Consider the following 15,195-nt stretch of genomic DNA (forward strand, 5'->3'; position numbering starts at 1 on the left):
ACAGCAATAATATGATCTTGATTTATGCAGTCAGCCCTGGGGAGTTATTGTGGGCAAAATCCTTCCTTCCTGAAGTTGGGAAAGGCATGAAGATGGTAAGCATGTAATTAATAATTGCATACGTCTAATGTAAAATTAACAGTCCTTCTTACCACCTTGTATGTTCAGGCCCTCATCCTTCACTTCTGTAAACAATAATGCAAATATATATCAATAAATGTCTGGAGAAAGTGATGGGGATTGTAACTTGTGTTTATATAATCAAGTGTAGGAACATGGATTTGGGTGAGATGAATTTGCAGGGTGGGATTTCAGCAAGCAATGAAGGAGTATGGGAAAAGTAGTGTGTAGGGGGAGGATGCTACGAGTTTAAAAGAGTAACGCCTCTTTTGTCAGTGAAATGAAACTATATGGCGTTGCACTAACCCTACAGTTGCAAGGGTAGCCTTAAGGGAATGTTTCTGAAACAGGTGGTACATAAAAGGAGCGATTTTGTAAGAGGACATATCCCTCAACCAACCTTTGCACTGTAAGTCACTGTCCACACAAGCGTACTTGACTGTAAAGGATGTTAATGGACATTACGATTAATAACGTCAGCTGTAGTTCACAGGCCAAGCACGTCAAAGGGGAATGTTCTGGGGACATGATTGTAGGGGGCTGGGCACTGTGGGTGCTATGTATGGCCTTGCATCACAGTTTGATATCGCAGGAGAACCGGTTGGTCAATGTTTCTGCCCGATGTGGTCTTTTTCTAACATGGTCCCTACAATTGGTGATAGTGTAGCAGATCAGGAAGATATGCTTTTGTCGATGTTTAAGAAGTCCTAAGTAGACTCATGTTAAAAATCGAAATGCTTTCTATGATGATTTTCATAAATTAACTAAAGAAGTAATATTCTACAACTCAATGAGGGTTTTTAGACATTTTCATAAAAATTAGGTATGACATTGCCATGTTTTTACTTGTTTAGGAGTAATGATGTCTTCTTTAAACCGTCTTCCTCTGTTTTCAGATATGGTGACATGAGAGTAACAATGGGGTGTGAAATCTTCAGCATGTGGCAAAATTTAGGTAAGCTGTTAACCTAATATTTTCTCAACACTAATATTTTCATGACACTGGTTTACTTTGTTGTTTACTTTTTTTTAATTCATCTGTAGCACCAGAGTAATCGTATCTAGCTCTTCTAGGGTCACTGATCTTCTGTGGGAATTTCAAGGTACCAAGTACCTTTTAATAACCGAATGCCTGGTCATATGATAATTACCTGGAACGTTCAGTGGCCCAATGTTTGAATCCACCCTTACAACTCAGATTATTAGTTTCTCCAATTCATACATAGATTATTTTGACCACCAGAATCCATAGCATCAAGAGCGAGGCCTCACTTAAACACTTTTTCTGACTCAAATTGCACTTTCTTAGGCAATAGTGTTTCATCTCCTTCAGGTACTCTAGGTAATTGTATGATGAAGTAACGCATGCATTCACCATGCATGCTTTTACAACGCCTACACTACTACGCCCCCATTACCACGCATGTCATTACAACGTGCATTCATAAGGACACATTAAAAGGGCATTACCATGTATACAGTAACCACACATACCACTACAACACAAACTTTTGTATCAAAATTGGGCTATATGCTTTACTGCTTGCAGTGATTAAAGCTGCACTCATGTGTACCTGACGTCGAGGAGGTGAGGTGTGAGGAGGTTTGGCTGAGACATTGCAGAGCGCTACGGGGTAGGTCTCTAGCTGGGCAAACAGGCTGGAGAGTCTTCTGAAGTGACTTGTGTCCGCTGTCTGGTGAAACGCATCTGCCTGACAGGCCGGCCATTGGGAGTCTGTATGCTCCATTGATAGTCAAAAGTGAAGCAGATGGTTAGACAAGCCACATCCTCCATTGGAAACAGCCGGTTTGTTTGCGTAGGGGAACGTCCAAACCCTAGCCCACACCAACACAAGCCCAATCCAACATTGGAAAAAGCCTGTATGTTTACGTGAGAGACGTCTGAACCCTTCTGCACACCAACACTAACCCCTAAAAACTAGCCCAGCTTTCAACAGCTTTCCGACATAGTGACATGGCATGATTTGAAGAAGACACGAGCGTGGCAATATAAGTAATGTAACAACTCCAAATAAAACATGTAACACTTTACCAAGCATATGCCTTTATCATTCGTGCCTTTGCAACAAAATTTGTGGTTAAGGCATATGCGTGATAATGGCTTTGTGGTAATGGCCATGCATGGCTATGACTGCGTTCTAATGGCTGTTTCCCCTCTAGGTTCATACCACAATTTAACCATTTAAGACCCTGCTCCCACTTTGCGTTTTAGAGAGGCTACACCAGTATAGCCCTTTAAGCCAAATTCCCTTTCCTTTCTCCTGTACCATAGGTTCCATGTGGAATACAAGCCTAACCCACCAGAGAACCCGTTTCAAATTTATGGATCAAGAAAATTAGATCTGTCAGTATCGCTTTTGGCTGAGAGTCTTTCAGAGTGAGTCATTCGTACAATACTTTGTGCTCAAGGTACACATCTTCCTTTGAATGCTTATTTTCAAGAATTCTCCTTGAGAGCTTTAGGAGAAAGTTGTTGGCCTTTGCTGGCCCCACCTGCTGCAGTATCTTGTATCGTTTAGGACAGCAAGGAAGTGCAGCACCTAATGTAAAAGCTCGCTCTTGGGATTACCAGTAGATGTCACTGGTGCAGGAAATAGAAAGGTATTTTTCAAAGTTGATAGTATAATGACTGAGAGGTTGAGAAAGGGAACACTATTTTGATGGTCCTCTATGCATATTAAGTGCCTAGGAATAGAGGTCACCCAATGTGCAAAGTCAATGATGCAACACAGTTTTCAAACCCTTTATAGAGTTATACAAATACAACAGCTTTTTGGCAATCTTGTATCTCTTGGGTTGGGTGCAAAGAGGGCACTAAAATGACTATTCTTCCCTAAGTATTGTATGTGTTCTAGGCACTACCTTTATGGCACACAACGAGTGACTTAATGAAACTGTTAAACCTCCTCACAAACTGCATATGGGCAGGTATGAAGCTACAGGCACAAAGAATTAAGTGTACCTTGCACTCCAAGCAGACAGGTTTGGACATCCCTAATAGAAAAGCCTACTATCAGGTATCACAACATAGCTACCTACTGGTATGGATGCAGGAGGAAACAGACAAGAAATGCTGGTGAATAGATTACAATATAGCAAAGAGGTCCTAGAGACGCAGTTGCATATGCATGTCACCAATAGTGTCCATGATGACGAATATGTGGGCACATTAAATAGCTAAGGGAAACTGATAACATACCCATCACTCTACACTCCGGTGGGGCAACACTGAAGTCACTCCAGGCTTACAGAGAGATAAGTTTAAAAAGAAAGTGGAATGAGGCAGGGTGCTTCAGGCTGGGTGATTTGTTGTAAGGCGTTTAAATAAAAAGTTTTGAGGACATTGAGCAATAATATGAACTGCCAGAGGAGAGATATTATGGGTACACATGTACAACACTGGGTCCTCCACCCTACAATAGGATAAGGGGCCATTAGAGAATTAATCTCCATAGAAACATGCCTCAAAACACATTCAGATATAAAACACATGGACATGCGGTCACCGACCTCTCTGAAACTACACAGAAGCTCAAAGATAAAATAGAGTTATTTATAGGAAAGCATGGGAGAAAGAGAACTGGGCCTCCAGCTAGACAAAGACCAGTAGAAGGAGATACTCACTTGAAACACCAATCACATTAGCCATGACACAGTATAGGAATACTCTATAATATACTGTATATGGCATCTACCCCTGGAGAAGTGAAACACGCTGTGTCTACACAGATCTGGCAAATGCTGGGGTGGCTGTAATAAAGTAGCAAATATTTCCCATATATTATTGTACTGTCCCAATATAACAGTTTTGGGAAAATATGCTAGGGGCGATTCAAGCGATTGCAGAAAGTGAGAGTGATAAATGCCTTGAAATAATCATACTGGGTCGCCCGTCTAAGGCGATTTATTCCATGCAGACAAAGAAAGGCAAACTTATCACGACCCTAGGACAGCCAAGCAAGACATACTGGCATGATGGGGGAAACCTGTGGTTCCCACATTGGAAATTTGGTAGGCAAGGATGGACAAACTTGCAAGTTGCATATACAGAAGCGAAAAGTGCTTATGGTAATGTGGAGCCTGCTTGTACAGTATCTGGCTAAAGACTAGAGCATTCCTATGCCTGAGACAATTGAGAGTGTTCAGATAGTAGGTGCGCCTTGAGGTCTGCTGACACTTATTATGAGAGATTTTGAAGAAGCTCATGAAATATTGCCTGTGATTGCCACAAAGACTTGCGAGTGGGGAGGGGGGAGTGGGAAGGAGGGTTCAGTGTCCTGTTTTTTGTTGTTGATTAATGCGCATCAGCCACAGATCACAATGACTGATTAAATGTAAAACTGTAAAAATGTTAAACCATTAAAATAATGATTGAAACTAAGAGAGAGTCTGGTGCCAGTCCCCCTGGACTCTCTCCTCTTTTGACTTTCTGTAGCTCTCATTGTGCTCCAGTGGAGGTGTTGACCAAAAGCTTTCAATTGAAGTTCACCAGCAACCATGTGAAGGGAGCCTGGAAGCACTTATTATGACATAAATCAAAAGATACATCACCTCTGTCCTTTTTTCACTTCTAGAGAGTTGACATTGCTGTGTAGGAGGCCAAAGTTAACATCACACAGCAAGAGCAATGCTGGTATGTAGTCTCCATCAGCACACACTTGTAAGCTGCAACGTTTCCAAGCACATTATGCTCTTCTAGGGTTAGTCTTGTGCAACCTCCTACTCATCATTGTGGTGTGCTGTAGTATGCCTCCTTTGGGCTCATTCATTATGCTATCTAATCAGTTTCCTGTGCAAGGCTCCACAACAATGTTGACACACTGTAATAAAGCCAATATCATTGTGGTGCTTATGCCCAGAAAAGCGCACTCTTCTAGAAGAGCTCTGATGGGAGGTAGGTCTAGAGTTGTCAAAGTTGGGGGGGGGGGGGATTTCTGCTGCAAACTGCCTCAACCAACACAGGACCTTCTCAGCTAGGATTATATGCATGTAGATGTAGCTTAGCTCTTCTGCCTCCACATCACCTTTGCACATGTGCACCACTGGAGTTTGCTGCGGGGCACTTGCTTTATGACTGGTCAAGTAACTGCTGTAACAAGCTCCAGTAAGAAATATTCAATGGGCCACATGGCGCTTCTCTTCTGTCACTACTGCCCTACCTGACAAGCTTGTTATCCAGGTGTTTATAGGTCCCAACAATGCCTACAAGGAATTCCAGTATATGAACAAACAAGCCTCACTACAACAGAGAAGGGTCACAGACTGGACTAGAATAGGTCTTATTTCGTTGCCCAATATTGTAAGCAAGATCTGAAAGAGACACTTCTGACGGATACATCTGCCAGTGGATTCCTCACCTTGTGAATATCCCCTGCGCCAGCAACATTCGGAAACTTTTGTAGCAGTCCACGCCGATGGGGTCGAAGACGACGTCACAGAGACACGGCTCCGCTCGCGACTCCGCTGACGTCACCGGCTCCATAAGAAGACCTCGTCGGCGTGATGACGTCAGTTCCCTTTTTTCCGCGCCGACGACGCCAACGGATTTCGGGAATCGTTATTAGTAGCTTCACTTGTTACTTTGTGTATTTTCTGGATTTATCTGTCTTTCTTCGAGAAGATGTCGACTAGGAAGTCGGGTTTCAAGCCCTGTCGAGAATGCGGCAAGCACATGTCTATTACAGACCCACACGAAGATTGTGTTTGGTGTCTTTCATCCGACCATGATGTGGATGGTTGTTCCAGCTGCCGCAAGATGAGCTCGAAAGCTCTTAAAGAAAGAGAGGCGAAGCTCTTCATCGCTCGGATGAAGAAGGAAAAAAGAGGAAGAAGGAAGTCTAGATCCAGGTCGAGGTCGGCGTCCAAATCGACTTCGGGGCATGCTTCGAGAAGTAAGAAGCATAAGAAGAAGAGGAGGCATTCTTCACATCATCACTCCGATAAAGGTTCGGCTCCGAAGTCGAAGTCGCCTACTCGACGTCGGAGAGAGTCCGTGTCTCCTTCTCCAGTCCCGACTTCACCTCCAGCTCCTTCTTCTCCGGTGACTTCGCCGGCTCCGGCTACATCTCCGGTTCCGGTGTCATCCCCGACGACGATTCCATCTCCGGCTCCAGCTTATTCTCCGGCTCCGTCTCCGGCCCCGGTCGAGGATCTTCAAGCCCCGGGTGAGCCTGTGACGCCGCTTGTTCCACCGTCGGCGCCGGCAGGCCCGAGTCCGGTGATACCTGACCAGTATCCTGCATTCCCTGGTCCAGGTCAGGACCCCATGCATTATCTAAATGCCATGTACGGGGTGTTTTCAAGGGCCATGTATACCTCTGGTGCACCTGTGGGTCCGATGGCTTTTAATCTGGGAGTGCCGCAGGTCTATCCTCAAGCTCCATTCATGCCATTCTTTCCGGCGACGCCGTCTTGGCAGCTACCGGCGCCGAGAGCATTGACTTCCGCTTCCCTCTTCACCGGCGCCGACTCGACTTCGTTCGACGCCGGCTGCTCCTGCGGATCCGCGTTCGACGCCGGCGCCGTCTGATTCGAACACGGCACCGACGACGCCGCTGGTGCGGATTCGTTCCAGAAGGGAAGCACAGAGAGTGGTGGATGAGAGAAGATTTCTTTTGGAAGTAGCTGAAGAGGGAGAGTTAGTTGAATCTGATGAAGTGTTTGAAGAGCTAAAGGAGGCAAGTGGACTGGATTTGTCTCCAGAGTGGGAAATCACTCCACCATCAGATGAGCCCTCTAAAGATGCAGCGCCGTATCATGCGGTCATCAGGATGGCTGCGGAGTTGTTAGACCTTCAGTTACCAACCACGGAGTTCAGGTCTAACATTCTTACTGAGGTACTGCATTCGCCTACTGCAGTCTCGGAGCCTTTGTTGCCCTTTAATGAGGCCATTATGGACCCTGTACTAGAGGTATGGCGCAAGCCTTTTTCAGCTCCTGCGGTCTCCAGGACAGTCGCAAGGAGATATAGAGCGGCTCCAGGGGACTCTGAGTTTTTAACTTCGCACCCATCGCCTGAGAGCTTGGTAGTTCAGGCGGCTTGTTCGGGAAGGTCCAAGGGTGCCTTTCCTCAGGTTCCAGGGGACAGAGAGGCCAAAAAAGTAGACCAATCGGCCAAAAAGGTCTTTTTATCAACCAGTATGGCTCTTAAGTCGACAAACGCAACGTGTTTGTTGGGGCGCTATATCCACGCGCTCATGGACTCAGCGAAAAAATTGGCACCAAAGCTATCGGAGGAGGATAGGGCCGGCTTCAATGAAGTTCTGACTGATGCCCAGGCGGCTGCACGCCAAGTCATTCAAAGTGGACTGGACACAGCAGACTCAGTTGCCAGAGTCATGGGGTCTTCTGTCGCCACCAGGAGGGGTGCATGGCTAAAGTCCTCCGAATTCTCTTCGGATGTGCAGTCGACTTTATTGGACTTGCCTTTTGATGGGTCTGGTTTGTTTGGTAAGAAGGCGGATGCTGCTCTCGAACGCTTCAAGGAGAGTAAGGCTACGGCTAGGTCGTTGGGTCTTCAATCCCAGCCGAGAGGATCTTTCAAAAGATATAGGGGCTTTGGAAGGGCGACTTTTCGCTCTTATAGACCGACCCAGCAACAGCAGCAGCAACAACAGCAAGGCTCTTTGTCCAAGGGATACAGAGGAAGAATCAGGGGTCGCTCAGGTGGCCGTCAACTCTCCTCCTCCTCTTCCTCTTCCTCAGCCCCTCCCACCACCGCAAAGCAGCCCTGGATTCGACATTCCCGATCATGCTGGTCCTGTGGGGGGCCGGCTTACCCATTTTCTACAAGATTGGGAATCTGTAACTACAGATCTCTGGGTTCTGGATCTTGTGGGAAATGGGTACGCCCTACCCTTTCGGGAGTTCCCTCCGAATTACCCTCCTTGTCAAGGTGCTTGCTCGGAGGACCACCGTCTTCCCCTACAGGAGGAAGTCCTGAAGCTGTTTCAAAAAGGTGCGATAGAGGTGGTTCCAGAGCAGGAGAGGTGTCGGGGATGCTACTCCCGGTATGTGCCCAAAAAGGACGGCAAATTGCGTCCAATACTGGACCTTCAGAATCTTGAACTTTTACCTGAAACAGGAGAAGTTCAAGATGCTCACCCTTGCGCAGGTTCTTCAAGCGCTGAATCAGGAGGACTGGATGGTGTCGCTCGACTTGCAGGATGCGTATTTTCACATACCCATCCTGAAGTCGCACAGGAAGTATCTCTGGTTTACGGTAGGGTCGCAACATTATCAGTTTGCGGTCCTTCCGTTTGGTCTTACTTCGGCACCTCGAGTCTTCACGAAGGTGATGGCAGTGGTGGCAGCCCATCTCAGAAGGTCGGGGGTCTCGGTTTTCCCTTATTTGGACGACTGGCTGATCAAGGCGGAGTCGCCAGAGAAGGTGCTACGTCATCTGCAGGATACAACTCAGCTGTTGTACAAATTGGGATTTTCGATAAATGTGCCCAAATCTCACCTGGTGCCCTCTCAGCGCAACCTGTTCATAGGTGCGGTACTGGACACTACTGTGTGTCGAGCATTCCCTCCTCCTCAAAGGATTCTCGACATACAGGAAGTGATTCCTTTATTTTACAACGGAGCGGTCGTTCCAGTTCTGAAGGTCCTTCGCCTGCTCGGTCTGTTCGCCTCCTGCATCCTGTTGGTCAACCATGCACGCTGGCACATGAGGGCGCTCCAGTGGTGCCTCCGCAAGCAGTGGTATCAGCACAAAGGAGATCTCAGGGAGTCTGTGAGGATCTCCAGAGAAGCTGCAGCGGACCTGTCTTGGTGGAGCGTGGAGGGCAATCTGTCTCTAGGAAAGCCCTTCCATCTACCTCCATTGGTGGCCACGGTGATAACGGATGCATCCACTTTTGGGTGGGGTGCTCATCTGGGGGATCTGGAGATCAAGGGTCTTTGGTCTCCAGAGGAAAGGTTGCTTCACATCAACCTTCTGGAGTTACGGGCGATACGTTTGGCGCTCAAGGCCTTCCTCTCTTCCCTTGCGGTTAGTCTGTTCAAGTCCTGACGGACAACATGACCGCGATGTGGTATATAAACAAACAGGGAGGAGTGGGGTCTCTTTGTCTCTTGTAACGCCCTGAACGTCTCAGGATCGTTTAACAGACACGATAATGAGAACGCAACCCCTTGTGAAGGTTTAGTTTTTTTAATGAAGGCAAAAATAATACAAGGAATAAACAAAGGTTATAGTCACTGGAATCCTCCAGGCTAAGTACGTTACCAGCCCACAGCACGGATGGTCCTAACCGTCCTCTGCATATACGCCGATCCCGGCGTATGCCAACAGAGGGCAGAAATGAAATGGCCGACAATGCCAATCGGTAGGCTGTGAGGGGGCACGAAGAGTGTTGGGGAGAATCGAGGAGTCAGGGAAACACCCAGCCGGGGTCTCTACCTGAAGGGAGCAGCCGCTCAACCTCTTCCTCAGACTGCACCGGGACGCGGAGTCACCTCCTGGTGATGCGTCACCGATACCCCAATCACAAGCAAAGAAGACTGAACCGAGAGCAGCCGCTCGATCGATCCTGTGGACTTCCGAGTCTGTAACGCGGCAAACACCTCCTGATGTGCGTTACAGCTGGCAGTCCCTGTATCTCTGGTCGGGCTGGGAGTTACGACTCCAACCAGCAAAAGCGCCACTGCGCTTTGACTCAGCCGAGTCAAAAAGCGAAGCTCAATGGTTATCCGGTAGAGCTTCCGGGTCCTTCACAGGTGACGATGGGGCAAGACACGGCCCAGGGAGTAACGACTCGACCTACCTCCGTTCTTGCCTTACTGGAGCACCACTCCGGAACACTGCTCTTCACTAAGCAGGTACGTCGGTGTAAACACAATATCCGACAGCGTTGTACCTCCCGGTTCCTCCCTTTATAGGGCGTGTTTTCCTTGAGTTATGTAACAGCTCTCCTGTTTACATAAGGGCGTGTTTTCCTTGAGTTATGTAACAGCTCTCCTGTTTACATAAGGGCGTGTTTTCCTTGAGTTATGTAACAGCTCTCCTGTTTACATAAGGGCGTGTTTTCCTTGAGTTATGTAACAGCTCTCCTGTTTACATAACCTCTCAACCGCTAAGCATCCTGGGAGATGTCGTCCGTTTTCGCTGGTTACCGTTTTCCTCCCCTCGCATGACAGGAATTCTTGACAGTACATCCTCCCTCTCAGCGGCTCCCCACGGGTCCAGCGCTGGTAGGAAAACGCCGATGGAACAAGGAGACCAAGCGCGGAGCATGAACCCCTTCAGCCGGTTCCCATGACTGCTCCTCCGGGCCATAGCCTTTCCACGCAACCAGGTACCACAGCTTCCCCCTGCGCCATTTGGACGCCCGTATGCCCGACACTTCATACTCCACCTCCGACTCCACGCATACCGGCCTAGGTGTCCCAGACGGCTTGGAGGGTGCTGGTTTGAGCAATGATACATGAAAGACAGGGTGTATCCGCAATGACTGGGGCAAGCACACCTTCACGTTCACGGGACCCATACACTTGGTAATTCGATAGGGGCCCATGTACTTGGGATGGAACACACTGTTCTTTCGAAACCTCATGTTTCTTGTGGATATCCAGACGTAGTCTCCAGTGCGGTACAGTGGCCCGGGCCTTCTCTTCCTGTCTGCCGCAGCCTTGTATCTTCTCTTGGCCTCTATTAGGACAGCCCTTGAGCGCATCAACGTGTCTTTTATGTGTGCCACCCTGTCCGCTGTGGCGGGAATCCTGTCCTCTCTGAACGGATGTAGAAATGGCAAGAACCTGGGATGTTGGCCATAGTTGCTATAGAACGGAGATGACTGTGTGGAGCTGTGAGTGGCGTTGTTATAGGCTATCTCTGCAACCCATAGCAAGTCGACCCATTCTTCCCTGCCCTGGTCCACAAAACATCGCAGATACTGTTTGAGCGTTTGGTTCAGGCGCTCGGTTTGGCCGTCCGTTTGATGGTGGTAGTTGGTGGACAGGGCGGTCTTATCATGCAGCGCAGTGCACCAAGTCTTCCAGAATTGCGCAGTAAACTGCGACCCCCGGTCTGACACGATCACCCCAGGTAATCCATGCAGTCGTACCACATTATTTAGGAGTAGTGACGCCAATTCCCCGGCCGTAGGGACTCTCTTGCAGGGGATGAAGTGCCCCATTTTCGTCAAGTAATCCACCACCAGTATTGCCGTCATCCCCTGGTCTACCGGTAGGCCCACCACGAAGTCCAGTGATATGCTATCCCATGGTCTATCCGGGGTCGGAAGTGGATGTAAGAGCCCTTGGGTTCGGCCATGGTCGGCCTTCATAGTAGCACACGTAGGACACTCCTGTCCCCACCTCCTGACATCCACTCTCATGGTTGGCCACCAGAAATGCCGTCCCATGCTAGCCACCGTTTTTTCAAAGCCCAAATGACCTGCGCATGGAGAGTCATGGCACCAGATGAATGCTTGTTTCCTTAGCCTAGGCGTGGGTATCAATAGGCACCTGCCCTTCAGGGGTATCCCGTCCTTCAGCTGCCATTCTCTGTGACTGAGGAGCCACCTCCGCCATGCGAATGACCTGATCCCTCTCTTTATTCCCCTCAGGAAAGTATCCGGTTGGATAACCCCCAATACCATCCTCGGGGAAATGATGGAATGCTCGGTCGCAGGCAATGGTTCCTTAACTGCAGATTGACGGGACAGGGCGTCCGCCTTCCGGTTTTCCGTCCCCGGCCGATATGTGATGCGGAAGTTGAACCCCGCAAAGAAGATCATCCACCGCAGCTGTCTGGGAGAAAGGTGTCTTGTGGCCGTCATGAACTGTAGGTTCCGATGGTCCGTGTACACCGATACCACATGTCTTGCCCCCATCAACCAATGCCTCCATTCGGTGAAGGCGTCCTTGATTGCGAGAAGCTCCTTCTCCGCAATATGGTAGTTGCGTTCGGCGTCGTTGAGTTTGCGGGACATGTACGCAACGGGATGAAGCACCCCTGTGTCGTGGTTGCGTTGGGACAAGATAGCCCCCAGCGCCACATCCGATGCGTCCGCTTCCACCACGTAGGGGAGATCCGGATCGGGGTGAGCCAACACCGGCGCCTTACCAAAGGTACTTTTCAGGGCCTCAAAGGCTTTGTTCGCTTCAGGGGACCAGACAAACTCCTTGGACTTCCTCAGTAGCTGTGTGATTGGGGCCACCAATCCTGAAAATCCATCTATAAACCGCCTGTAAAAGTTGGCGAAGCCAATGAAACTTTGGACGTCCTTCACGCTTTGGGGCACCGGCCATTCTTTCACCGCCTTGATCTTTCGTTCTGCCATCTCCTGTCCCTCTGGACTCAGCATCACTCCGAGGAATTCCACGGATGTGACGTGGAAGTCACACTTGCTGAGTTTACAAAACAGCATGTTTTCCCTCAGCTTTTGGAGCACAGCTTTGACGTGGTGTACGTGCTCCTCCACACTGGACGAATAGATGAGGATGTCGTCGATATATACGACCACGTAGATATCCAACTCCTCTCTGAATACCTCATTCAAAAAGTACTGAAAGGCTGCCGGGGCGTTGCACAGACCGAACGGCATGACGAGGTACTCAAAAAGGCCGAACCTGGTCTTAAAGGCGGTCTTCCACTCGTCTCCGTCCCTCATGCGCACCAGATGGTATGCCCCTTTCAAATCCAACTTGGTGTAGATACGAGCTTTCTTGACCTGTTCCAGAAGTACACTGATGAGAGGCAAGGGGTACCGATTCTTTACGGTTATCGCATTCAATGCCCTAAAGTCCACACAGGCTCTCAGCTCCCCATTAGCCTTCGGGATGAAGAAGAGTGGCGAGGCGGCCGGAGACTTGGACGGGCGGATGAATCCTAGCTTGAGGAGTTTATCCAGGTACCCCCGGAGATGCACGTTTTCAGGCTCCGTCAGGGCATACAGCCTGCCGCTGGGAACGCTGGCCCCTGGCACCAGGTCGATCTGGCAGTCAAACTGTCTATGTGGTGGTAGCACTTCCGCCTTCACCTCATCAAATACATCCTCAAAACTGTGATAAGCCTGGGGGAGAGCCACATCTTTTTCTGCCGCTGTAGCCACCGTCTGACTCCCGCTCTCAACTGCGTCAATGGATTCCGTTCTTATTCCACAATGCAGGATGCAATACGGTGACGTGAGTTCGATGCGATGTGTTGGCCAATCCACAGAGGGGTTGTGTTTCTGTAGCCACGGCAATCCCAATATGACGCCATATTGGGGCGCTCGGATGATGTTAAAATCGATTTGTTCCAAATGGTTCCTCCCACATCTCATCGGAAGGACCCCCGTGTGCTGCCCGATGGGCCCCGTCACCAATCGCCTTCCGTCTACAGCATAGACTTCTTCGGGTACAGCTTTGGGAAGAAGCACTAGCCCTAGCCTGCATGCCTCGTTGTGGTCCATAAACATGCCAGTGGTCCCTGAATCCACCATGGCCACAACGGGTATCCACTGGTCATGCACTCCCACGTGCACCGTGAGAAACAGGTGTCGTTGTCCCTTAGTGACCGAGTTGGAAAGTGAAGGGATGGATGAGTGACTCCGAGATGCCCCTTCTTTGGTCTGGGAGTCCTCTAGTTTTCCGCCGGTACGTCCACCACGGCTGTTACCGACCGGTTGGCCCGATAACGTGACGTCTTCGGTTTGGCAGGGCATTCACGTACGTAGTGGCCTTTTTTGCCACAATATAGGCACAATCCTTGTTTACGGCGTGACTCTTTCTCCGTGGCTGTGAGGCTCGCTCGTATTGCGCCGATGTCCATGGGTTCTCCCTTGGATGCGGTGGAAGTTTCAGGACTTCCCACTGTCACATAGGATGGAAGGGATTTTCCTTTTCTCCCATGATCCCCCTTTCTTTCACTTAGCCTATGTTCCAGCCGTAATACCAGGTTGATAAGGCCCTCACATGTCTTGGGTTGTGGGTCAATATGAGCCACGGCGTCCTTGAGCTCATCGCACAGCCCGTGATGGAAGAGCGCCGTCTGTTTAGCAACAGGCCACTTGGTTTCCGCAACCAGCCTTCGGAACGCGTTGAGATACTGCACCAGGTCGTTGGATCCCTGTCTCAACTCAAGCATTTCACGGTCCGCCGTGTACGAGTCAGCCCTTCTGTCGAAGACCTTCAGGAATTCCTCGCGAAAAGCACCCCAATCACATAAGATGGGGTCGTCCCTGCTCACCAGAGGTACGGCCCATTGTGCCGCGTTTCCAGCCAAATAGGATATAAGGAAAGCCACACAAGCCTGACTCGTGGGGAACGCCCTTGGTTTGCACGATAAATGTAGCGCCACTTGTGTGAGGAATACCTGCACTGTGTTAGGATCCCCACTGTACCTCTCTGGTGTTGCCAAGGGGACGGCTACCGGCATTTCCACTACTACCGCAGGGGTCTGGTTCGTGAGGGAGGTGCTGGGCGTGAGCGGGTCCAATTGGATAGCATCCAGTCTGGCTTTTACATCGGCTGTTTCTTGCCTGGAGGCAGCCAATTCAATTTGCACGGTCGCTAAAGCAGCCAGCACATCATCAAGTGTTGCCATGTCTGTTATCGACCGGGAGACAGTTAGTGTTATTAAGGTCGGATATTTTGTAACGCCCTGAACGTCTCAGGATCGTTTAACAGACACGATAATGAGAACGCAACCACTTGTGAAGGTTTAGTTATTTTAATGAAGGTAAAAATAATACAAGGAATAAACAAAGGTTATAGTCACTGGAATCCTCCAGGCTAAGTACGTTACCAGCCCACAGCACGGATGATCCTAACCGTCATCTGCATATACGCCGATCCCGGCGTATGCCAACAGAGGGCAGAAATGAAATGGCCGACAATGCCAATCGGTAGGCTGTGAGGGGGCACGAAGAGTGTTGGGGAGAATCGAGGAGTCAGGGAAACACCCAGCCGGGGTCTCTACCTGAAGGGAGCAGCCGCTCAACCTCTTCCTCAGACTGCACCGGGACGCGGAGTCACCTCCTGGTGATGCGTCACCGATACCCCAATCACAAGCAAAGAAGACTGAACCGAGAGCAGCCGCTCGATCGATCCTGTGGACTTCCG

General features: G+C 49.4%; 1 protein-coding gene across 3 annotated transcripts in view; it reads left to right on the forward strand.

Moving 5' to 3' along the window:
* DOCK4 (dedicator of cytokinesis 4) overlaps nt 1-15,195 on the forward strand; it is a 1,768,257-nt gene that overhangs the window by 1,221,947 nt on the left and 531,115 nt on the right. For all 3 annotated transcript variants that reach the window (XM_085653188.1, XM_085653189.1, XM_085653190.1), the window contains exon 30: nt 1,017-1,075. In XM_085653188.1, coding sequence (XP_085509314.1) covers nt 1,017-1,075 — 59 coding nt within the window. The remainder of the gene's footprint in view (nt 1-1,016; nt 1,076-15,195) is intronic.

The sequence above is a fragment of the Triturus cristatus genome, chromosome 4_1 (assembly GCF_964204655.1).
Source record: "Triturus cristatus chromosome 4_1, aTriCri1.1, whole genome shotgun sequence".
NCBI lineage: Eukaryota > Metazoa > Chordata > Amphibia > Caudata > Salamandridae > Triturus > Triturus cristatus.